At 43.8% G+C, this 25,256-nt stretch overlaps 1 protein-coding gene across 1 annotated transcript; it reads left to right on the top strand.

Annotated features, from left to right (window-relative positions):
• Positions 1-4: 4 nt before the first annotated feature.
• On the top strand, positions 5-25,256 carry MED13L (mediator complex subunit 13-like; the record flags this gene model as incomplete). The annotated part of the gene is made up of 15 exons (XM_008943219.1): positions 5-770; positions 1,448-1,627; positions 3,224-3,447; positions 4,157-4,349; positions 6,237-6,666; positions 8,055-8,274; positions 10,710-10,898; positions 13,059-13,282; positions 13,695-13,837; positions 15,203-15,361; positions 16,215-16,391; positions 18,334-18,488; positions 21,529-21,690; positions 23,861-23,973; positions 24,749-25,256. Coding segments are annotated over 15 exons (3,468 nt in total), but the record flags the coding sequence as incomplete, so codon positions are not given.

Here is a 25,256-nt window from a genome sequence, read left to right as displayed (position 1 = left end):
CCCCCGCACGCCGAGGGGCGGGGGCACCGCCAGCGGGCAGGGCTCCGTCAAGTACGACAGCACGGATCAAGGGTCTCCCGCCTCCACCCCGTCGACGACGCGGCCGCTGAACTCGGTGGAGCCGGCCACCGTGCAGCCCATCCCCGAGGCCCACAGCCTGTACGTCACCCTCATCCTCTCGGACTCGGTGCTGAACATCTTCAAGGACCGGAACTTCGACAGCTGCTGCATCTGCGCCTGTAACATGAACATCAAAGGGGCCGACGTGGGGCTGTACATCCCCGACTCCTCCAACGAGGACCAGTACCGCTGTACCTGCGGCTTCAGCGCCATCATGAACCGGAAGCTGGGCTACAACTCCGGGCTCTTCATCGAGGACGAGCTGGATATTTTTGGCAAGACCTCAGACATCGGCCAGGCCGCAGAACGGCGGCTGATGATATGTCAAAGCAACTTGATCTCTCAGATGGGAGAGGGAGCTAGAAGGAGTCAGGAACCTCCCATGAGCCTCCTGCTCCTCCTCCAGAATCAGCACACGCAGCCTTTCACCTCTCTGAGCTGCTTGGATTACATGGCCTCCAATAACCGTCAGACTCTGCCCTGTACGAACTGGAGCTACGACAGGCTGCAGGCAGACAGCAACGACTCCTGGGTGGAGTGCTTCAATGCCCTCGAGCAAGGCAGGCAGTACGTGGACAACCCCACCGGTGGGAAAGTGGATGAAGCTCTCGTAAGAAGTGCCACTGTACACTCTTGGCCTCACAGCAATGGTATGGCTCAGAACAGATGTGGTTTTCCTTTAAATTCTTTGGTGACCTCTATAGATTGGTTTGAAACTTGCCAGTCTTGAGCCACACGATCTTTATGTGGGAAACAATACGCCTAAAAATACTCTAGAAATAAGGCAGATTTCTGAAATGACCTCTAAAGTACCAATAATCCAGTTATCCTTAGACTTTGTGTCCTAAATTGCAAAAGAGTCAGTAGAAGTTCACAAATACGAAGCAGAGTTCAAATTCATTCAAATTTTAATTTCTTCAAAACAAATTCAGGTGTTGGGGGAGGGCAGAATTCTGGCCCCTTTGTTTTGGAGAAAGGGTATCAGCAGGCAGCAGGGAAGAGATGCTCTGTATGAAAGTGTCACCAAGGGGGAAAAAAAAGTGATATTATAGTTGAATGTTACCCATTTATATGCTGGAGATGCTCTGACTTCTCACAAACTGAGCTGGACAACAGTAACATTGACAGGTATGTGAAAAGGACAATGATGACAGCTTCATCTCAACACTTCCATCAAGTCCCACATGAAATACCATTAAGCTAATTAGAGCTGTACAGATTTTATGGGCGTTGTGAAGAACAAGGCGAAGGAACAGTAAATCAGAAGGTGTTGCTCTCTGCTCCTGTTGCTCAGTGAAAATGATTGCTGCTCCTTTGTCGTTCACAGTGCTGGACATCAGCATGCTCTCCTCCCAGGACGTGGTGCGCATGCTGCTGTCCCTGCAGCCCTTCCTCCAGGATGCCATCCAGAAGAAGCGGACGGGAAGGACCTGGGAGAACATCCAGCACGTGCAGGGACCACTCACCTGGCAGCAGTTCCATAAGATGGCAGGACGGGGGACCTATGGTACGTACCTCATGGTCTATGCCAACAGTTAAAGTGACAGTGTGGTTCTCTAGCCACAGGCACTTGTTTCTGGAAGTAGGTCATAGCTTTGGACTGGGGGCTCCTCATGTAGCTTTAAAGGCATTTGAAGCACATGCTTGAGTACTGTAGTGAAGGTTTTACCCTTCCAGAGTGAAAAAAATACCCAGGTGAGGATCAAGGTCCCTGGCTTGAAGCTGTTTTGGCTTGTCCTGAAGCTGGCTGGTGTAGGAATAACACAAAGGGAGGAAGAGAGTTGTACAGATCACAAAAGGGAAGAGAGGCTTTTGGAGTTGTACAAGTGTACAAAAAGGGGTTGAGTTTTCCCCACAAAGAGGTTTGCTTGTTCTGAGGTTTCCCATAGTCTTAACAAGGAAATATCTTCTGGAAAACAGAAACTAAAAAACAGAATTTGTATGTGCATGTTTGAAAAATCATGACCGGCACTGAAATATGTATTTCTCACCTGAATTTATTTCAGGCCTTAATGGATGCAGTCTTGCTTAGGATTTTTTTCTACAGTTCCATTTGTGCTTTACTTGATTTTTTTTTTCTCTCTGTTGGTAATTGATATATTCTGTTCTCCTTTGGGGCTGGGACAACTTGTGGTAACTCCAGTTCCTGTCTAAAGCAGTTGTGCTTCACAAAGAGGACTTCTAATCTAAGAATTTTTCCAGGGTTTGTAACTCTAAGAGTTAGGATTGGCCAATTGCTACTAGAGGGGGGGAGGAAAGACAAAATTACCATGTAACAAGTAGCAGAGCCTTTGATACAGATTCAGTAATTTTTACTGAATGTTGACTTTTAATGAAGTTGGATTATATTCTGCAGGAACTACTTGGATATATTTTCACTGGCGATTTTCCACAGTATTTAGTGTATTGAGCAGAGCCTGGGAGGTGATGCCATGCTGAACCAGATGGGCACCCTGAGGTGTGACAGCAAGTGCTCTGTGGAGAGGAGCAGGAGGCAATTTTTGAAATGATGAGAAATTTGCTTTGTATTATATACCAGGGAAGAGGTTTGACCATTTTTCTTAGTGATTTTGCACAACCAGGTGGAGGTAGAGGAAGAAGTATGAAATTGGATTTTATGTATTTGTGTTATTCCTTTTGATTGATTAGGGACTCGTGAGGTGTGGTTATGGTTATGACAAAGTCAAACCAGGAGATTAGGCCTGGGGAAGGGCCATACACACATTTACAGCATACTGAAAGATGGTTTATTGCAACTTTCTAAGAAAGTTTAACTGGTGCTTGGATCAGTTCCCTCTATTTTGGCTGACTGAACTTTGATTTTATGACCTTTCTTAAGTACAAGATAAATCTTTCTTCTCCTTTATTAAATATTTGTTTCCCAAGGAAAAAGACTGTGGGAAAACAGGGGTTATCAGGCATGATACAACCTCAAGATATGTTTCCACTCCCTGGTCAAATTTCCAGAAGACTCAGCACAGCCTGGGATTAGAGATTTCCAATGTTCCTGTAAAAAAATCCCTCTTCTGGTACATCAGAGAACCTGCAGCAGTGAAACTGGTTATTTTAACATGTTTTTCTTTATTTTTTCTTCTCTTTGAAGGCTCTGAGGAATCTCCTGAGCCTCTTCCAATCCCGACTTTACTGGTGGGTTATGACAAGGACTTCCTGACAATCTCCCCGTTCTCCTTGCCCTTCTGGGAGAGGCTGTTGCTGGACCCGTATGGGGGCCACCGGGACGTCGCCTACATCGTGGTGTGTCCAGAAAATGAGGCCTTGCTCGACGGAGCCAAAACTTTCTTCAGGGACTTGAGTGCTGTATACGAGGTTGGAAAGAGGAACCACACTGAACTGTTTCTTCTCCACTGTCATGTGTCCTCTTCTGCATGTTCTTTGGGGGAAATCCGAGGCTTTTAAGGCAACAGTTATTTCAATAAGGTTTTCTTTCCTTTCGGGGCATCCAAGAATACTATCTTAATTGAGTTGTTCTGGGATTCTCTGTGCATTTGGGGTATTTGTTGCCATCTTCTGTTTCCAGTACACATTCTCTTATTTTACAGAGGATAGAACACTCCTATTAATACAGTTGCAGCCTAGTGCAGGAAAGCCCAACCAAACCTAAAGAGAAAGAGCAGATGGCAGAAAATGTTGCTTTCTTGTAATTCCTTGGATGGAGATAAACCCATTTCCTTTTTGTAGCATGCATGTTGTTTCCTACTGAATATTTAGTTATTAATATATTAGTATTTATTATGTTATTAGTATATATATTATTGAGGATATCAGTTTTGCTGTAAGGGTGACCCAAGTCAGCAGATCAACTTAGCCTTTTGTGCTTATATTTATTAAGAAGCCACCAGTTGTGTGCTAAATACACACGATACACATTAAATACATTCAATTAAATTAAATACACATTAAATTAAATTAAATACACATTACTTTTGTGTAATAAAGGGTTTCTGCTGCACACCAGCCTGCCTACCAGTTCAGGTGCTTGGCATCCAGTCACGTGCCTCTCTGCTTTCCTCCCCAGATGTGTAGGCTGGGCCAGCACAAGCCCATCTGCAAGGTGCTGCGTGATGGGATCCTGCGGGTGGGGAGGAGCGTGGCCCAGAAGCTGCCAGAGGAGCTGTTGTGCGAGTGGCTCGCCCAGCCCTGGGGCACAGAGGAGTGTGACAATCATGCCAGGCTCAAACTCTACGCCCAAGTTTGCCGCCATCACCTAGGTGAGTCTGCCCCGGCGCTAAGGCTGGTCCATCTTCTGTAGAGGTTATTTGTAATAAGTGGAAACAGGGGGCTTCTTCTTAAGGTGTGATTATGATCTGTGGAAAAATTAGAAGAGGTGTTATGAGGCTTTATCTTGATTTCTTAATCTCTCCATGTTAAATTTCACCTGCTTTAGAAAGTTGTTTTGTCGGTCTGGTGATCACCCTCAGAGGTTCCAAAGCCAATTCTTATCTTTATAGAAAAGTCATGGAATGATAGAATGTCTTGGGTTGGAAGGGGCAAAGGCCATCCAGTCCAACCCCCCTGCTATAAGCAGGGACATCTCCAACTAGGTCAAGCTTCTCAGAGCCTCATCCAGCCTGACCTTGAATGTCCCCAAGGATGGGGCCTCCACCACCTCTCTGGGCAACCTATTCCAGTGATCTGTTACACTCATATGAAAGAACTTTTTTCTAATGTCTAACCTAAATCTCCCCTCTTCTAGCTTAAAGGCATTGCCCCTTGTCCTGTCCCTACATACCCTTGTGAATAGACCCTCCCCTGCTTTCTTTTAGGCCCCTTTCAGGTACTGGAGGGTTGCTATAAGGTCCCCCTGGACCTTATAAAGTCACTTTGGTATAAGATGTTTGTGTCTCTCAGATGTTCCACACAAGATTGACTGTATAAATGATGGGGTTTATGTGCTCCTGATACGTGTCATCACACAGGTGTGACAGAATGATGTGCAGGGTGCCTTCAAACATTTCTTTCTGTAAGAGACAAGTTCACCCAATCTCTGCATAGGAAGAATGAGTGAGAAGAGAAAGGAGCAGTAGTCTTGATCACTGGGGCCTCAGTCCACTTGGGGTGGATCCCTGGAACCACATTACCCTGAAGGTGTGGTCTCCTCTGCACCTTATGGTGGCTTGACTCCATCCTAAAACATGAGGGGAAAAAAACCATTTTAACATATATTCTTTTGTTGTTGTTGTGGCAACCTGCCATATTTTAACCTAACATCAAGTGTGCTCATTTCCTGATGGAGAGTGGAATCTGAGAGTATAGAAGGTATAAAGTTTGCTGGTGTACCATCAGGCCCTGGATGAATCCCTGGCCCCATCTAACATTGCTCCCAGAGTTCATCCATGGTTGTTCCATTCCAAAATGGGTCCAGAAGCAATCTCACATGAATTGTGTGTATGGCTGAGAAATGGAATCTGAGCACAAGACCCAGACCCTTCCAAAAGGTCACTGGAAGTGCAGGTGCTGATCAGTGCTGGTCAGCCACACAGGCAGGGAGCCTGGAACACCAGCTGTGGAAGTGTGTTGTGCTTGAGCTGAAATGTGCAAACATCTGGCAGGGACAGTGTTGGAAACTTACCCTGCTGGTGATCTACCACCTCTGAGAGTACACAAATAATACATATTAATTTACTTGGTTTTTAAAATCATTTATTATTTAAAAGTAATGCCTGTTATATCTCTTCTGATACTGGGCAGCAGAAGTTACTGTATTCAAGTTTGCCATGATTGTAGCTCAGGTAAAAAGGACTTTCAGATTTTCAGTCTGACAGAGATAACCTGGAGTAGATTGAAAAGCTGAAGACTCTCTAAAGCTGTTATCACAACACCATCTAGCCAGAGATAAGGACAAGTTGGTACCAACTTGGCCTCACAAAGCTCTGCTAAATCAGTCCTGTTTCTAAAGATATTTGATTCGTATCAGAACTGAAACCCTGAAGAATGGATTCCAAAGTAAATATTTATGATGGAGATTATGTTCAGTTACCATTGATACACTCAGAATATTCTAAAAGCACAGAAAATATTATATGGCTATGGTTAATGCAGTTCACTCTGATCTGAGAGACTCATTAGCCTTCTTTCCTCTTCATTCTCTATCCCAGCACCTTACTTAGCCACTCTGCAGCTTGACAGCAGCCTATTGCTACCCCCCAAGTACCAAACCCCAGCGCCAGCAAACCAGACACAACCAGCACCCGGAAGCACTGGACCTGCACCCTCCAGTTCAACGTGTCTCTCGGCTGCTGGGGCAGCACCCACGGGCAGCTCCTTTAACTCCACACCCAGTGGTGGGACCAGCAGCCTTCCAGCAGGAAGCAGCTCATCCTCTGGATCCTCTGTGTCTACTGCAACGCCCGGCGTCCCCCAGGTGGCCACGAGCTCTGCCCCAGGCTTCCCTGGGAACGCTGGGTCAGGGCAGAACCCCAGCGCTGGGGGAGGTGCCGCGGAACGCTCGCAAGGAGCCACGGCTCCTGGAGGAGACACAGAACCAGGGCAGAACTTACCACAGCAGCAGCAGGAAGGACAGGAGGGGTAAGTTACTGAAGTGCTCAAACGACTCCAAGTATTCCTAATTAAATCCACTGTTCTGCTTGCACACAGCTCCTCAACTGTAATGTTAGTCCTCAAGAGAGGACCCTCTGACAGGCACAGTGCTCCTGACTCACAGCAGTTACTGATAAATGGGAGTTGCTGAAAACAAACCTTCCCTTTTTCATTAGAACCAACAAAGCTTGGCTCAGCTGCATGAACATGGGTGTTGTGGTTCCATGTGAGGTGCCTTAGGATACCCCACCTGGCCTGCAGAAGGTGTCTCAGGTTCTGTGCTGTATCTAGTTGGGTCCCACCTTTGTCAGGTACCCCAGGACATCTCACGTGGCACTGAATGCCTCTGACGTGGGCAACTCCATCCCACCTGTAATGTTAACAGAGGCAAAATGCCCCCCATAGTTTAGGGTTTTTTACCTTATTTGCTTCCATTGCAGGTGTTGTTTTGCAAGCAGGTACACACTGAGGTCAGGAAACAGGATTGTATTGCTATGAACTTAAAATAAATTTCATCAGCACAACCTTTTTAAAGACTTCATTATAAATAGTCATCCATCAAACATAAAAATTTGGAAAAGGGTTTTTTTAACGTCTTGCGTAAGTTACTTCCTGAGTGGACATGTTTTTCATTACTCTCACAATAATGCATATTACTAATAGTTGTGATATATGTTATGGAGTTCCTGTATCTGAAGGGAAAAGCCCACATCCTGTTGTAGCTGGGGTTATCCTGAAGCCATCTGTGCAGAGTCTCCTTCTACCCACTGCAGCACGCTTCCTGACAAAGCCAGGCCGAGCTGCTCTTTTATCACTTACAGATGTGGAGCCTCCTGTTCATGGCTGAGGCATGGAGCAGTGTTTTAGCAAGTCAGAAATGTTCACTTGCTCCTTCTGTTACCAATGGAGCCTCTTCTGTAACTGGACAGAGGACTTCAGTCTCCATGAATATTACTTGGGCACTGTTCCTCACTTCTCAGTTCCTTCCTTCCCACTTCCACCTCTCCCAAAAGAAACACTCTAAACAGCACCAAAACCCCGACTTGCACATACATAGAAAGAAAACTCCCAGAGCTTATAGCAGTCAACTTTCCCATATTCCTCAGACATAAACTGTTCTGATGGCATTAAATGAGATTGCATTAGACTTCATGGCATCCTTCATGCACAATCAATAACAGGTCTTTTGGGTTGTGAGCTGCTGTGAGTAGAAGTCCTCTCTCCTCCATCACTCTTGTCTTGTTTTACTTCCGAGTGTAAGAACCACTCAGTACTCCCCATTTCCCTGCTCTGCTTCAGCCTGGCACACCTTTACAGAAACCCAGTCATTAACAGCTGTCCCCTGCCTTTGAGTTTAACACCTGGTGTGTCCACAGTGTTGCAGAGAGGGAGAGAATTGGGATCCCCACGGAGCCGGAGTCGGCGGACAGCAACGCCTACCCTCCCGCCGTGGTCATCTACATGGTGGATCCTTTCACCTACACTGCAGACGAAGAATCTGCCTCAACCAACTTCTGGCTGTTAAGTTTGATGAGATGCTACACAGAAATGTTGGATAACTTGCCTGAGAACATGAGGAATTCTTTCATTCTCCAGGTAAACTGTACCTTCCTCAGCAGCTTCGCACTGCAGACTTACTCTATCACAGCATACGTTTGATATAGGTGCTGTACTAAAAGATAGAAAATGCAAAATAATCTGTAAAATTTAGGTGACTTCTGGAAATCATCTGCTAGAGGCTTCCTGGAGAGGGATTTCTGCTATTTAAGTTGCGACTTGAGTTGCCACTGCCAAAAATGTCCTGTTGCTCCTTTGATTACTTGGCGTGTTGAGTTGTTTGCTTTCTATATTCTCTTGATTTATACTGTTTAATCCCCAAGAAGTATGTGAAACCAGACATTTAATGCATAATTTAACTATTGTATTATTATTATCTGCTGCTTAAAAATAATTTACCGTGTAACTTGGCATATAATAATAGTTACTGGGGAATTACTTAAGAATTGAATTTGTGTAGCCAGCAGCAGAGCTTGGCCTGCTGCCCAGGCTGCCTGCTTTTTGCCATGCCTCTTCTTTCCCAGTAGCCCAGTCAAAATAACTGGGAGGAGGAGAATGGGAGGTCAGAGGTCACGAGCCATGCATGTACTTGTGCAACACGTGCAAGAAGCAGCATTTGAATGATTTCTGTATCCATTATTCACGTGTGATCAACTTGGCCTGAAAGTGTTTTAATTTAAATTATTTTTAGAAAAGAATTGGAAGTTAAAGTGTTTCAAAGGGGGCACGGCAAATATTTGTCATTTTTGGTGATTGTGACCCCTGAGATGATGGGGGAAACTGTCAGCAAAATACTTCAGGCTTTGGGATGAACTGAAAATGAGATTCACAACTTCATTAGTGTGGTAGACTGCAGGCAGTTTAATTGATTTATTCCTGAAGATACTAAAAAATCAAACAGGCCCTGATATCACAGTGTCTGAAATTCAAGAACATGTGAATTGTACATGGAAATTGTATCTTAGTCTGTGTAAGACAACTAATGGGCTTACCAACTGTTCCTAAGGACTCTTTGTTTTCTGGGTACTTACTATTTCTTCCTCAAAATATGTGCTTTTTGCCAGTTAAAGTCAAAATTGTAGCCAGTTTCCTCTAAGTGAAGGGTAATGTGATCTAGTTCCCAGACAGTGTTCTCACAGCTGTACCCTAGCATACACAAACATACAGTTATTTCAGAATAAATCAAACCCAAATGTTCACAGATTTATTTCAGTTCATATATAGAGTGGGAAAGCCCAGCTTCTCAAGGTCTGTTTGGATAAAGTTGTCTTTTATAAACATACAGTCGCATTTAGTAAGTAGAATATGCTACCAAGAACCACAGAGTAGTAAAAGTTCTGTGATCAACAGTACATTACAAAAAAAAAAGTGTTTACAGGGATTTAATTCTGATTTTAAAAAGGATTCAAGCTGAAAACATCATGTTGGTTGTGTTTCTGAAGGAGTGTTGTGCCATTTTTCCTCCCTGTCCCCCTTGTGCAGATGGGTCTTAACCACCAACCCTCAGTCTTGTAGGCAAATCTTACTGTGCTGCTGCTTCTGGATGGTTGAACGTGTAAATTGAAGTCCTGCTTCACCTTCTGAAACAAAACTGACCAGCAGCAGAAGATGGCAGAGCCTCTGCTTGTCACTTGTGGCTCCCACATGACCAGCAAACACATACTGGTGCTAACCACAAGCTCTGGACTCAAACCTGCCTAAGGAGAATGAGTTCAGAATATTGAGGTTGTATAGTAAAGGCTGCCCTCAAATGAAGATCCTGGTCAGAAAAGCATTAACTCTGTAAGAGTTAAAGGTGTTTAAATGCAAGTGTTTGATTTTGGACTGTGGTTTAAAATTAAAACTACCCCCAAGATTTAGGGTATTGTTTTTAAAAGCCATGTAGGTGTGATGCTTGGGGATATGGCTTAGAGGTGGACTTGATAAAGTAGATATAATGGTTGGACTCGATGATATCAAAAGTCTTTTCCAAACAAAGTGATCCTGTGATTCCTGTGGTATAATTTGATAAGTGTTACATATTTAATTAATTACATGCCCCTCCCAAATTGCAGCGTGACTGAGAAAGTGAACTTCAGAAAAAGAAGAAATCTGTTCTTGTGTAGCTGGGGTTTCTCATCCAATGATGTTTATATCTCAGAAAGCAAAATTGCTGTAGATTTTCTATTAGGCTGTTTGTCAGCTATTATTACTGGTGCCCTATACAAGACTCTTTCCTTACACGGCATGGTAGGAGTCTAAAGCTTCCTGAGGGAATTTGGAACATTAATTACATCATTAGAATGGAAACAGCAGGTTTGTATCAGGGAATACAGTCACTGGATGATGTCAGTACCAGTGGTGGGAAGCTGCAGGTGCTGTAATGCCAAGAATTCCATGCCACGTACGTGTCGTGGTTAAATGACTCATGACTGAGTCTGGATGAGATGAATGAAGAGCTCTCTGAAGACTTTCAATCCTGTTTTATTTTACAGATTGTGCCTTGCCAGTACATGCTGCAGACAATGAAGGATGAACAGGTTTTCTACATTCAGCACTTGAAGTCCTTGGCGTTTTCAGTGTACTGCCAGTGCAGGAGACCACTGCCCACACAGATCCACATCAAGTCTCTCACAGGCTTTGGGCCAGCTGCCAGCATTGAGATGACCCTCAAAAATCCTGAGGTTAGTATCAGTGTCAAAAAGTTGAAAGGCTGTTAATAAACCTTAACTGCTTTTCTCCAATATGAAAAAAGTGTAGAGAAAACACTTTTGGGAGTATTTTTATATAGAAGACAATGATAATATAAAGGGGTAAGGTAAGCTAATACTAAATAAAAAACAGTAAGGAAAAAGTCAGACTACCTGCTTTCAAAACATTTTGAGCTTCTGGTTTTGAGTCATAAAGCAAAAGGTTAAAGATCAGTGTGAAAGAAGAGAAAATGTATATGTTTTCTTGGGATTCAGAGACATTTTGTAGTTTTAGCCTATAGTGCTCCTACAAGAAGGTGTTTATGCCCAACCTTTATTTATAAACACATGTATATGAAATAAGTTCCTGTGCCTAATTGCAGATATTAATTCCCCAAGGTAATGGAGAAATCTCCCTATTTCAGCAGTCTTATCTTTCATCTGCTTTTTAAACTGTAAATATTCAAGCTCTGTTTCTGGAATTCCAGGGATTTCAAAAGAAGAATAATCCATCCTACCTTCCGTAGATGTTTTTCATTCTTTGGAAGATAACGTTGACTGTTTTATTTAGATTTAATGGACCAGCTGAACACTTAAACACTTACCTTGAGATAAAGACCTGCTTGTTAGGGTTTAAAAACCTAGTTTCAAAATCATCATAAAACCAACCTATCAACACGTTTCATTACTCACGTAAGACCATAAGCTCTCACTGAAGGTTTTTAAGAGGACTGTCACCCCAGGCATCTCCTCTTCACATTCCCTCCTCATGCTTCCCTCACAAAGGTTCAAGAGGACGGATTTTGCAGCAAGTTACAACAGTCATGCTGCAAGCTCTTTAGGTGTAAGGAAAAGAGCAATAAACTTGCAAGACCTTTGGCAGCATCTCCATCCCTTTAATAGCTGTTCCTGCACGGTGCCAAGGTGGTAAACTTCTAGAAAGTGACTTAAGCAGAAATATGATGCCCCTTTGTGTCTCTAAGAGAACACCATAACTTGCTTTTCTTCTGAGCTGATCCTCTGGTATCCAGTGGTGTGATGAGAGGCAGTGGGCACAAGCTGAAAAACAAGAAATTCAATTTAAATGAAAAAAAATACACAAGAAAACTTTTTAACTGTAGGGATGATTGAATGCTGGAAGTAGTTGCCCAGGCAGGCTGAGCATCTGCACCACTGGAGATGACATCCCATAGCTCTGTGTGTCCAATGAGGCAGATACTCAGCATCCTGGGCAGCCCACTCTAACTGACCACATAGGCAGGAGGCTTGGGCTGGATGATCAGAGGTCCCTCCCAATCTCAGCCTCCTGGGATTTTAACACTACTTGTATTTTTTTTTTTCCTCCTATTCTGTTTTTTCATTAATAAAAAATGGATTTAATAACTTACTCCTGTTGGGTTCTGCAGGAGGACTCCACATGTATTATTTACAACAGTAATTTACATCTGCTTATTGTTAAGTGGTGTTGAATGGCCTTGATTTCTTAGAACCTTTTACAGGTTAGTTTTCTGAGGGGTGAAGAGTAGTTTCTTAAAGAGAAGCACTATCACATGTCCAGCAGATCTGACAGATTAGCTCAGTTCCAGTTCAAGAACGAAAGTGTTTCTGAAATTCAGCTGTGAGCTGTAAGGCTTAAAGAATTTGTGACATCCTGCCTGATGCTCATCAAAGTGTGTTATAGCTAATGCCCAGACAGCAAACTGCACGTGAAGTCTGAGCTCTGCCTGAGCAGTTTCTGAGGCCAAGTCCTCAGTACCCCACCTCAGGTCGTGCTGTCCATTGATCTGAGGGCAGCATGTGAATGGATGGAGGGGAGCAAATGGCATCAGTTTTAGCCAAAGGATATACAGAGTGCAGGTTTAAACTCCTGCCTGTTTCAGAGACTGGTATCACCCTGTCCAAAGGTGATTTCATACCTTGGTTTCCCTGTATATAAACCCAAATCTTTAGATAGGTTTGAAGTGCATTGGTTTTAACTAGAAGTGAATTGTCTGTAACCACCCTTTTCCCAATATCTCTCTTGTCTGTGAATGCCTTCAGTTTATTCACTGTTCCAAACTCACATTTTCCTGTACTCTGCCAATCTGTGTGTGTGTGTTTCTTGCATTCGATATTTTGATGCATCTGCTGATGGTTGTGTTGCCTTTATTGCAGAGGCCAAGCCCAATCCAGCTATACTCGCCTCCTTTCATTCTGGCACCCATCAAAGACAAACAGACAGAGCTGGGAGAGACATTTGGAGAGGCCAGTCAGAAATACAACGTGCTTTTTGTTGGCTATTGTTTGTCTCACGATCAGCGTTGGCTTTTGGCATCCTGCACTGACCTTCACGGGGAGTTGCTGGAAACCTGCATAGTTAATATTGATTTACCAAACAGGTAGAAACTTTGACTTTTTTACGTTGTGTCTAGCCCTGTAGTTGCCATCCCTCACTCCCATCAGCTTCTTGCACATCCTTTTCCTGCTGATGTGATCATGGTAATGTTACAGTGATAACATTTCAGGTGGCACTTTCATGAGCTGCAGAGGAAAAAAAGTTGCTGTGTTAGACTTGGTGCACAAATGCTACTTACAAATCTTACCTTAGAGAACAACTGGTATGTTGCTCAGCACGGTGACACCTCTTGTGTGTCACCCTGCAATAACAGCACTGAAAGCAGACACACTTTTTCTGCTTCTTGTTAGTAGACGTTACTTTAGGCACCGAATGGCAAGAACCCACGTGGAGGGTGAGCAGTGAAATAATTCAGAGAAATGTGAACGTTGTCCTCGGTTCTCTTCTTGCCCCAGGTCGAGGAGGAGCAAACTGTCTGCACGTAAGATGGGGCTGCAGAAGCTCTGGGAGTGGTGCATTGGCATTGTCCAGATGACCTCGCTGCCGTGGAGAGTGGTCATTGGGCGGCTTGGCCGCCTCGGCCACGGCGAGCTGAAAGGTACCACATCACTGCCCGTGATTTGGGAGTGGAGACCTGGCCTTGGGGGGCAAGGCACAACAACTTACACAATTCATCAGGAACCTTGAAAACAGAAAACTGAGAGGGCTACTCCTGCCCTGGCACGGGATTTTTCTGTTGGCTTTCATTTTTCCTTGTTTGTACGCTGGGCTTGAGGCTGCTCCCTCATGTCTCGTAGATGCTGTGTAGATTAACTGCTGCTTGCAGGGTGCTTCCAAGTGGAAGTCACAGGTTTTGGCACATGTTAGAAAAACACCTGAATAGCAATTATCCTGTCACAAAAATTGAAACAGGTTTAAATTCTGATTCCCAAACTTAAGCAAAAAGCACTTCTTGGAAAAGAAGTTACTAAAAAAAAAATACAGATTTTTTTTTTATTTTCTGTAGTAGACAAAACTAACTGGTAATCAGTGTTAACCAGCAGAAAGGTATTCCCTGCAGCCTCTAAAGAATTGCCAAGATTCAGCATTTCTAACAGGATGGTGGGACCTAAAGGGAGAGCTCTGGAGCATTGTAGGTGCCTTAATCCAGCAAGGGTGGAGACTGCCTCGCTTCACTTCAGCCATGGTTCCTCTCACAAGGTTAAATACAGGCACTCAGCATCTTTTCTTCCATTTCTAAAGGCTGGGGCCACTGCTCAGGTTTTGTTTGGTTACTGATTGGAAGAAAATGGGATTCTGAAAGGGTGTTCTCAGTCTTTGCCCATCTCCTGAGTTGGAACACAAAGATCATTTAGACAGGAGGATAAAGATGCTTCATGAGGTTTTGTCCTTTTACATTAATAACTGGAGACATTAATTCCTCTGGTTAGGTTATTATAAGAGATGCTTTATTTCCTGAGATGGGAAAAAAACCTCTCTGAAATTTACTGTGTGAATTTGTGTCTCTGCTTACATTCCAAACATTCCAGTTATGCAACATGTTAGGTGCAAACTGATGGCCTTTTGGGCAAGATTTGTCTGTAAACAAAAAAAAAAAACATGTAAAAATCTTTAAAAAAAGAATCCTTATGTGTTGCCTGTTTCTCATCTGTTAAGTACTTCCTCTGCCTTGCAGGTAGAATGCCAGACTCACTCCTCAAGAACCACATCATCTCAGAGATTTGTCAGAGTCATGCAGCTAGCTCAGGGGAAAGCTATTAATTATTTCAGAAGGAAATGATTCTGCAGTAACTCCTTGACCACCCAGTTTGCAGAGCCAAGCACCTTGTTCACATGCTGGGGACAGTCCAGGACAGGAGAGGGCTAAAGAAATGCAAAGTGTGATGGATGTTTTGCTGTGTTCAAGCAAGTGCTGGCTGTTGCAGACTCTGTTCTGTTCTCTGACAATGTCCATCCATTGCAGACTGGAGTATCCTCCTCGGGGAGTGTTCCCTGCAGACAATCAGCAAACAGCTCAAGGAGGTGTGCCGCATGTGTGGCATCTCATCAGCAGACTCTCCATCTATCCTCAGTGCCTGCTTAGTTGCCATGGAGCCACAGGGGTCATTTGTTGTGATGCCAGGTAAATTTTATCCCACTCTTTAAATGCCAGTGAAACTTTTCTTCTTTCGTGATGCTTATCCCGTGAGCTCATTAGTTTTGGGAGATTTTCAAGTCCAACAAGAAGACCTTGACTAGCTAAATGTAGAGGCTAAATGTAAAGTAAAATAGGTTCAGCCAGCAGAATTCCCCAAAATACGACAAAGAAGGGCCACATTGGGAGTGCAGGCTCCTGGGGGGAGAGTTTACTGTGTGCCACTGTCCAGCTGATCACCTTCTCCTTGGGGAGTCTGTGTTTTCAGGGTCAATGAAATAAAACCAAATGTTGAAGTTACCTTTATTTATTTGTTGTATTATGTAAGCACATACTTTTTGATGTACATGGTGACATATCCTTACAAACTACCCTGTGTTTGCAAATTCAGGAATAAAAGATTACTACATGGAATAGAACTAAACGAGCTTGAAAATTACTCATCAAATTGAACAATCTTCAAAGCAGAGATTTTGTAACATGAGAAAAGAAATGGCAAGTTATGCTTGGATCATGTCAACCAAAGTGGGGTGTATTTCCTAATTTTATGGATGTGTGATAAAAATAAATTTAACCTGGGAGTAAATCTTTGGTTAAGGGGCAGCAGAATGGAAGGAAAGGTGGGACAATTATGGGAATTCACGTAGCTGAACATTAGACAACTTGTGACCTTCATTTCAAGATCCTCTGGTGATTTATTCTTTCTAAGATAAGAGCCTCAAAACACACACATTAGCTTTTGCAAGCCCAGGTTAGAGGCACAGGAATCTAACTGAACATAAACCATGTTTTTTGAAGATGCTGCAAATTAACATCTCTGCCCTTGCCTGTGTTCTGGCAGATGCTGTCACGATGGGCTCGGTGTTCGGGCGGAGCACGGCGCTGAACCTCCAGTCCTCTCAGCTGAACACCCCTCAGGATGCCTCCTGCACACACATCCTGGTTTTCCCAACCTCTGCTACCATCCAGGTGGCACCAGCCAATTACCCCAACGAGGATGGATTCAGCCCTACTAATGGTAGGTCAGCATGTGCCTCATGCCAGAGGTGAAGCTGTTCTCAGATGATCATGCTGATTTATTCCAGAAGTGCACAGAAGTGTACAAAGCTAATGAAGAAGGTAGTTCTTGGTTTAGAATTTTAATCTTCTTGTAAAGAAGGCAAAATAGACCAACCTGGGAATTCAGAATGCTAGCAGTGTGCTTTTCAAAGCTTTAAACCTGTAGTTGGTGTCAGCAAGACTCCACTTAATACTTTCTGTTGTCTTTTCCCAACTGTTTTGCCATAAATCCTTTAAAATGATTTTAAAATAATTTAAACCAAGAGTAACTACAAACGTTGACAATAAAAATGTGTTATGAAGAGGGAAGATACAGTAGAGAGAGAGAGAGAGGAGGAAAGACCCACCATTTTTTTGTGATCTGTTCCTGCTTTGATCTGTTCCTTCTGGAATTTCAGTGGGCCTCACAGAAGGGAAGTTTCCTTCTTAATACTTGAGCGTCTGTCCTTTCAAGGCCCCTGAATCCTGACTGAACACAGTGCTGACAAATATTTAACCTGCATTAACCTGCCCTTTAGTGCTTCAGATGCTAATTAGAATCAGGTACAAGAACCGGCGGTTTCCAAAATGGTGTTAAATTTAATTTTCTTAACTCCATTCCACTTAATGATTAAACTGCTTCCTATGCCATTAGCCATCTCATCTGTGCTGTGGAGCGTGACATGAGTTCAGTTTTGTTTACTGAGGTTGTAGGACAGAAGTTAATAAACTTCAGTTAATGCCTCGCTCTTGCAATCAAGTGTTTCTCTTCAGACGATGAAGAAAAGCAACCACCTGCCTGTTTCAACACCAGGACTTCAGGTGAAATTGGTTCAAGGCACACACACTCTTCTCCATTTTCATGGAGAATTCTGCTTTTTCAAGACAAATTGTTTATTGTAGCTTGTAGAAACGCATGTCTCTTATTTAGGGCTCTGTGTGTTTTAGTAACTATTTGGCTGCAGTTTAATGAATCCAGTGAATTCAGATGCTTCCCACTGTCCCTTTCTGTGCCCTAAAATGTACTTTACATGGCATTCTACTATTGAAATGTCTTTGCCTCCTGAGAAATCTGGATAAGGAGAAGAACCCTCTAAACCAGATTGTGATGCTTGTCACTTTTTGCTCAGTGTTTATAATGGCTTTGCTTTCCCTCATGTAAATTACTGGTGGTATCATAACCTGGCTTGCAGATACCTGAGTATTGGAACATGCTTCTAGAATGCAAACATGTTTTCACTGTAACACTTTACACCCTTCCCACACGTCAACATGAACCAAATTAAAATAGCAAGATATGATAATACAGCCGTATTTAATTTTGGAGGTGATAGTAAAATCTGAAAAGCTGCAATGTGGGAAATCCTGGTGCAGGGTTTGAAGCCTGCGAGCGTGGAGCAGCCTTGCTGCCCCTGTTGGTTTGGTGAGCAGTCTCCTTGAAGCTCTCCTCCCCAGATGCTGGGAGCAAAGGGGTTGAAGCACTGGTGTGTGGCACTGGAGAGCTGAAGCTCAGCACCCGCTGAGACTGGCACACGTCGGTTTCTTTAATGTATTTCAAGTGTTTTCTTAATGGATTTCTCTGACCAACTGCAGAGAGGTGTAATTTTTTTTTGCTGTTACCAAGTTGAATTTGAATTTTGGTGAAGCTGGTATGACAGGATTTTTGTTCACCCTGACCATTGTCAAGATTCATGATATTAATAGATGTCTGCCAACTTTTCCTTTCAAGTCTGTGCGGTTGCAGTCAAAGGTACTAAGAAGGATTAAACAGCAAAGTTTTTATCTCAGCTTTCATCTGTCTCAAGAGTATGTAAAAAAAGGGGGATGATAAATTAAAGGGAATGGTAATAAATTACCAAAACTTCTTAAAAAATGTCTTAACAGCACAGTGGAAACTATTTTTTATTTCTTTTCTTTTTCAGATGACATGTTTGACCTCCCATTCCCAGATGACATGGACAATGACATTAGAATTTTAATAACAGGGAATCTTCATTCTTCACCAAATTCCTCCCCAGTTCCTTCCCCTGGATCACCATCTGGCATTGGAGTGGGATCCCACTTCCAGCCTAGCAGGGTAAGGCTGTAGCACTTAAAGGCATATATTGCTTAAACACAAAAAAAGACCCAAACCCTCCAACAAAATCTTTTTTTCCTGTAGATTCTCAAACATAATCAGGTCCAACAGTGAAAATCAAAGGTGCTGTTTAAATACTGTTGTAGAAGATGCCTCTGCTTTGGCTGTTTATATCCCTAAAGTTGCTAGTGTACAAGATAATTGAGAGGAAGAGGAGGGAGCAGCTTTATTTTTGTATGGCAGAGCCTTATCTAGTGACCCTGGATAAATTTAATCTATACTCATCCATTTTTTTTTCTGGAAAATCACACGGAATGTCCCTGGCACAAAGTGACAAGTCTTTGAGGAAAAGGAAGATGTGACAGCTCTGTTCCCATGAATTTCTAGGGGAGGCAAGAAGGGAGATCATTCTCCTAAGGATAAAACCCTACCCATGGAAACTCTGCAGGTGCTGGATCTTTATGCAAATGTTTTCTTCTTAGTAAAAATTAGCCCAGAGCACATAGTGTTTGTAAGTTACTTTTGTTTGAAGTGGCTTTTATAAAGTTGCTTCCAAGACCAGTGATTACTTAAAATGCAAATGATTTTTGGTAATTCAAGGTTTGGGGGTTTTCTTGAATCAGTTTTAGCATGATTTGGATCACGTTTGATGGAACACTTTTAGTGATTTAATTTAGAGTCTTAGCTGTACTCTTACAATGGTTTTCTTCACAAATAAGTAGAAGTTTGGTGCTTCATAATTTCCTGTAGAGAAGTTTTATTCTAGAAATAGTACATTTGAAGCAGTAGCGTATTACCTCTTTACTAACTAATAGTATTTTATGAAAGAAACTGGATCTGTGTCTATCACTGGTGGTTTTAAACAGCCTCAAGAGCAACTGTAGATTTGGTATGAAAGTAAGTGCAGAATGGATGCACAGAGGAGGTGCATGAACAGCAGGAGACCTGCCTGTGAGTGATGCTGCTCCTTCAGCCTCTGTAACAAAGCAGGCCACTTTTCTTAGTGTAAATAAGGTGTTTCAAGGAGAGAATCCCCACTCTCTGGAAATGACTAAATGGTGTTGGTTTCACTGCAAAAAGAAAAAGTCCTGCCAGTTATTTCCCTTGCAGCTTCTGCCAAAATGTTTCAGTGGTCAGCTTAATATAGCCTGTGAGTGAGAAATTACTTTAGCATCAGCCCCAAAAATGCTGATTTTGTGATCTCAGTCCACAACCACCTTTCCTTATGTTAATAATCCAACCCACTTTTCAAAGGCTAAATAATTGCACGTTACTATCACTTGGTTATTTCCAGCTGGTATGTGGGCAAATTAAAAATTTTTACTTCTGTTACTGACCCCTCCAGCCATAAATCACAACTCCTCACTTGTTACAACTTCTCTCATTTAGTCCATTCAGCAATCTCTATTCTGAATTTTAGAAATGTATTTACAGAACTTATTCTCCATCCAAGTGGCTTAAGAACAGCACTGAAAGGTTAATGACCAGAGAGCTGAGAGCCATGGACAAGCCTAGAGGAACCTGTCATAGTAATTCAGTTTAACCATTAACAAGGGCCTAGTAATTGATGTGTAATTTTTGGTTTTACAAAAGCAGCAGCGTGTGATCATTACCTCGTGGGTCGGGGAAGGTCAGGCCTTGGTCCGTGTAACCCATAATTGATTGCTGCAGCTCAGCACTGTGAGCCCAAATTGCTCAGCAGCCACTTTCAGGGTTTGCTGTTAGTGCCCCCAGCCAGGTGAGCTGCAGCCTTCTCCAAGCTTTATGGAGTGTTTAACTTCCTTTGATTCCTGATCAAGATATTACTGCTGGGGAAAGACCTGCTTCAAGGACTAGCAGTGCAGGGTTTGTGATTAGGCTGGTTTCTGTGCAGTGGAATTATTTATTTTTTCACTGATTGACTTTAAAGAAGTTTATGGGTTAAATGAACTGCTGTCCCAGTTCTTCTGGCATAAAGGAGCTAAAATTCTTCACAGGGATTTGGTAAGCCAAATAATAAAGGGTGTTTCCAAAAAAAAGCCCAACACCTTTAAAATAGGAATGTACTGTAGAATGGAATGGCAGTGACCCTTTCTGATACTCCCTGGTGGGTTTGGTGATGTGGTCCCTGACAGATGAGGGTACGTACATACGTGGGATGAGGGAGCCAAGCTCACTCCAGCAGCCTCGGGTCTGGAAGGTCCATCTGGATCCTACTCTACACAAAATCACAAATGTGTAGCTGACAGCCTACAACTCAAAGTCTGATGAAGTCAGTTCTAGAGATGGTTCCTCATTGTTTAAACTCTCTCCTTTCCAAATAACTCTTTGGTTAAGGACATGAGTAGCTAAACCTGCAAAAATACAGTATATAAATACATGAATAAGTGATAGAAACTGAAAAGCAGGAGAGCTGCTTCCTTTTCCCCACACTTCCCCCCCTCGGTGATACAAATACAGGCAAACCATTGGATCTTCTGCCCAAGTGTCCATAGCAAGTGTAGTGTTGGGTTTTTTCCCTAAGCTGTCAAAATAACTACCTGGAAAAAGTAAAAACAAGCAAACACCCAAAACCAGAGACTCTCTTGTGCCATATGGAGTGTGAGATGCACCCTTCCACTGGCTGAGGTCAGGAGGACCTGCAGTGCAAACTGCTGGGTTTGATAGATGGAGGAGAAGCCTGGGAGGCTTTTGAACCTTGAATTCCACTCTGGTCTCTGCAGGCACAGAGGAAGCTGCTCAGATTCACAGCCACCACCTGGCACCTTGAGTCACTCCACAGCGTCAGCTCCCACACGTCCTTGGGTCAGTGCAGGAGCTCCACGTTGCTCTCTGGGAATCTCCAAGTGATTTTGGAAGCTAAACCTGGAGAACCCAACTACAGGGGAGAAAAGGAAGGGATTAGAGAAATTTTCCTAAGATTGATGGGTGACTAAAGGATAGCTCATTAATAACGAAGATGGAAGTGAATTACATACTAATTGGTAAACAAAATTAAAGTTATTGAAGTGGGATGTAATGATGTAAACCAACAAACCTACGTTTTCAACTCCCCTTTCAGAGCCAAGGGGAACGTCTCCTTTCCAGAGAAGCCCCTGAAGAACTGAAGCAGCAGCCCCTTGCCCTTGGATACTTCGTGTCAACTGCCAAAGCTGAGAATCTTCCGCAGTGGTTCTGGTCATCCTGTCCTCAGGCACAAAACCAGTGTCCCCTCTTCCTGAAGGTTTGTCTGGGAATCCTTCCCCAAGGGAAGGATCAGAGCTGGACTGGTGTAACAGAACTGGCCCTGTTTTCATTGGCAAGCAGCCACAGACAGGAGGGACCCACCTTCTGTTCTGCCCTACTCCAGTTATGGCACACACATGAGAAGTCAGGAGGGAGGGTTGCACCCCCAAACAGAGCATTTACTATCCATTTCTATTTCCCTCCTTGTAAAAGTTGCACAGTGAAGTCTGTAGGGTCAGAGTGAACCTGATCCCTTCTGTTCCAGAATCCCAGCAGAATTAGTTCAGCTACTAGAGATTCACTGCTCCCTGTAGAGTGTTGGGCAGCTGCTTCTTTGCATAAATCAAAAAAATGGGGACTAGGGAGCATGGGAAGAAGGTGAAAAATCCACCTTCCATAGTACCACATAACTATTTGAACAAACTACAAGTAGAATAACACCACTTAATTCATCTATCCCCTCTTAATAACAAACACTAAATGTTTTTGCAAGTCTCTTAATGCAGTTCTTCATCCACCTCTGTCAGGCAGCTACAGAGTGAAGGTGGTCAGGATTTCTCAGTTCTTCATGCAAAATAAGCAATTTTAGGACAGATGTTAACCATGACCTGCAGTCAGCATTATGTTCAGTATAGCACCAGCAAAGTACTGAACCTTCCCCCTTATCCCCTGGGTAGACTTCCTTGAAGTGTGTGCTTTGCTTTAGACCAACAGAATGGAGATGTCAAAGTGATATAAAAAATAAACCAGCGTGGTTTTGGCGCTGGAGTTGAAGTTTTATGCAAAACTTAAAACTACCTTTTTTATTTTTTTAATGAATGAGTAATCCAAAGACTATGTTTCAATTTCAGCAGTAAAAAAAAAGTCAGCAGAGCTCCAGGCAACTTGATGAATTCCTTCCTTCAGCTTATACCAGATTTGTACTTGGAGAGAAGGAGCCACCACCCCCCAGCCCAGCACAAATGCTCTCTCAGATCTAGGCTGAATTAAATGTTTAATTTGACTTGGAACACGCTGGTTTGGTTTGGACAGTTTTTAATAAAGGCAAGGGGCTGAATTCCTGCAGTAACTTGTAGAGCGCTGAGTGAGCAGGGGCTGCTGCCTCCTTTGTGCTGCAATTAGGAACCTTGTATGGCACAGGAGCTGTGGGGAGTCAAGTCATCGCTGTCTGATTGGGATTAAGGATTTCTCAGCTAAAATATTTCACCTCTCATGTGCCTGCCATAATTGGAGGAGTATAAATTAGAGGTTTTGCCTCGGCAGGCTGCGTGGTAGATTCGGGTACCCACTTGAAAGGCTTCTGTGGTTGCTGTGCCCCCAGCACGTGATCCATGTGAAATCCCTTTCCCACTCCTCTAGAAGGCATTGCCCCAGCCTTGCTCTCTGGGAAGATGAGGCAAATGGAGAACATGTGCCAGTGGAGAGTGGGACAAAGGCTGCACCAGCTCTGCTGGTCAGATGCCCCATCTCCATGTGGTACTCTGTGATGGGTCTCCATCCTGCTGGGAGGGTTGGAGGACTTGGGATGGCTTGTTCCTGAAATACCAAAAGAACCACTGACACATCCCAAGTTCTTCCTCCCATCACTTCTTCCCTGACTGACACTGAGAACAGAATTCAGCATTCTTTTCTAAAGACCTTGAGTCCAGTCAAAAAGAGAAGTCAATTTATTGGAAAATGTGATCATTCTGGAACTAGGAAGTACACGTGGTCATGATTTTTATCAGTATCTGAAGGGTAGGGGGCAAGAGGCTGGGGCCAGACTATTGTCAGTGGTGCCCAGTGACAGGACAAGGGGCAATGGGCACCAACTGGAACACAGGAGGTTCCACCTGAGCAGGAGAAGAAACTTCTTTGGTGTGAGGGTGGCCGAGCCTGGAGCAGCTGCCCAGAGAGGCTGTGGAGTCTCCTGCTCTGGAGAGATCCCAAACCCACCTGGGTGTGACCCTGGGCACCCTGCTGTGGGTGAGCTGCTGGAGCAGGGGGGTTGGACGAGGTGATCTCCAAAGGGCCCTCCCAACCCCACCATGCTGGGATTCTGTGATTGGTTCAACAAAGAATTGTCATCTTTCTGTGCTGTTCTGAGGCAGCTCAGAGTGTTTGTTCACTGTGAATCATTAGAAGTGCTTGATCTCTGAAGAATTAATTTTTTTTGTCCCCTTACACAGGCCTCCTTACATCACCATATCTCTGTAGCGCAGACAGATGAGCTGCTATCTGCCAGAAATTCTCAGCGAGTTCCTCACCCCCTTGACTCTAAAACTACATCAGATGTCTTGAGGTAACACCTTTTAGTCCTGCATTTCCTCCCTAAGGCTCTTGGGTCTGAGCTCTGAGATTTCAGAGGGACCTTTTCTTTTCAACCTGACAAAATTCTTCCTTAGCTTTATCAACCACGTGTAACTCTGCTATGCCCTACGTGTGTGTCTCAGAGCAGTGGGCAACTCTTGCTACAGCTGCTGCCTCCAGCACCAAAGAGCAGGATTTTGAGGGTCACTTCAACAGTTTTCCATGCTGCTGCACCAGCCTATGCAGAGGAGACTCGCAAACAGCTTTGCCTCACCTGGGTCTGCCTCCCACAGGCCGTTCTCTTTAGCTGGTGGGCTAACCTGGACTGTGCCAGTGATTATTTTTACTCACCAAACCAAGTAGATTTATAGGAGGAGATAAAAATACTCTCCTGAGACCCCTGTCTTAGGAGTTGGGATGTAAAGGAGATGGTCTTCCTGAATTAGTACAGGGTTGTGTAACGTGTTGCATACAGTGGTGTTTGAACCTCTGCAATTCCATCATCTCTGCAGTGTACCAGAGAAGGTCTCCAGGGGAACAGCTTGGGTCAAGTTCAAACATTAAAACTAGAATTTGTGCTCCCCCTACCCCTTTTTCAGTGAGTTTCCTCCTTTGCCAGCCCCACCAGCACTCACACAGCCAGGCAGCGCTCGTGACGTGGCATCGCCAGGAGAGACCAGGGATGGGTTTTGCTAAACCTTCTAGAAAAGGCAGGGAGGGAAGGAGTGACTTCCAGCTTCATTTCTCTCTGCTTCTCTCTCGTGCAGGTTTGTTCTGGAGCAGTACAATGCACTGTCCTGGCTTACGTGTAACCCTGCCACTCAGGATCGCAGCTCCTGCCTTCCTGTCCACTTCGTGGTGCTCACTCAGCTGTACAATGCCATCATGAATATACTTTAATAGATAGGAAAGCACTTGTTCTTCTGGCTTATCCCCCCTCCACCCCAGAAACGTGCCACAGTCTGCAAAGATCACCATCCTGCTTCTCTTCAGACCAGTCCCGTGCTGTGCTTCTGCTCCTCCAAAAGCACATGTGAATTCTGCAGTGTTCAAAACTAAACTACCCATTAACATCTCTGGCAGCTTCAGTCCGAAATCTGGGAACATCCAAGGACAGTGAACACAGAGTAACCTCAAGTCAGTGTTAGTTTGGTGGCCCAGTAACTACTGGTCAGTGTGATTATGGTTTTTTTTTTTAATATTTTATTTTTTTAAGGAAGACTACAGTATCTTTTTGCATTAGGAACTCTGAGAAACAGCCAAGAGCAGTTTCAG

This window comes from Merops nubicus, unplaced genomic scaffold (genome assembly GCF_000691845.1).
Source record: "Merops nubicus isolate BGI_N331 unplaced genomic scaffold, ASM69184v1 scaffold38656, whole genome shotgun sequence".
Classification (NCBI taxonomy): Eukaryota; Metazoa; Chordata; class Aves; order Coraciiformes; family Meropidae; genus Merops; species Merops nubicus.
Note: the sequence above shows the minus strand (reverse complement) of the source record. Positions and strands in the feature narration are given on the sequence as shown.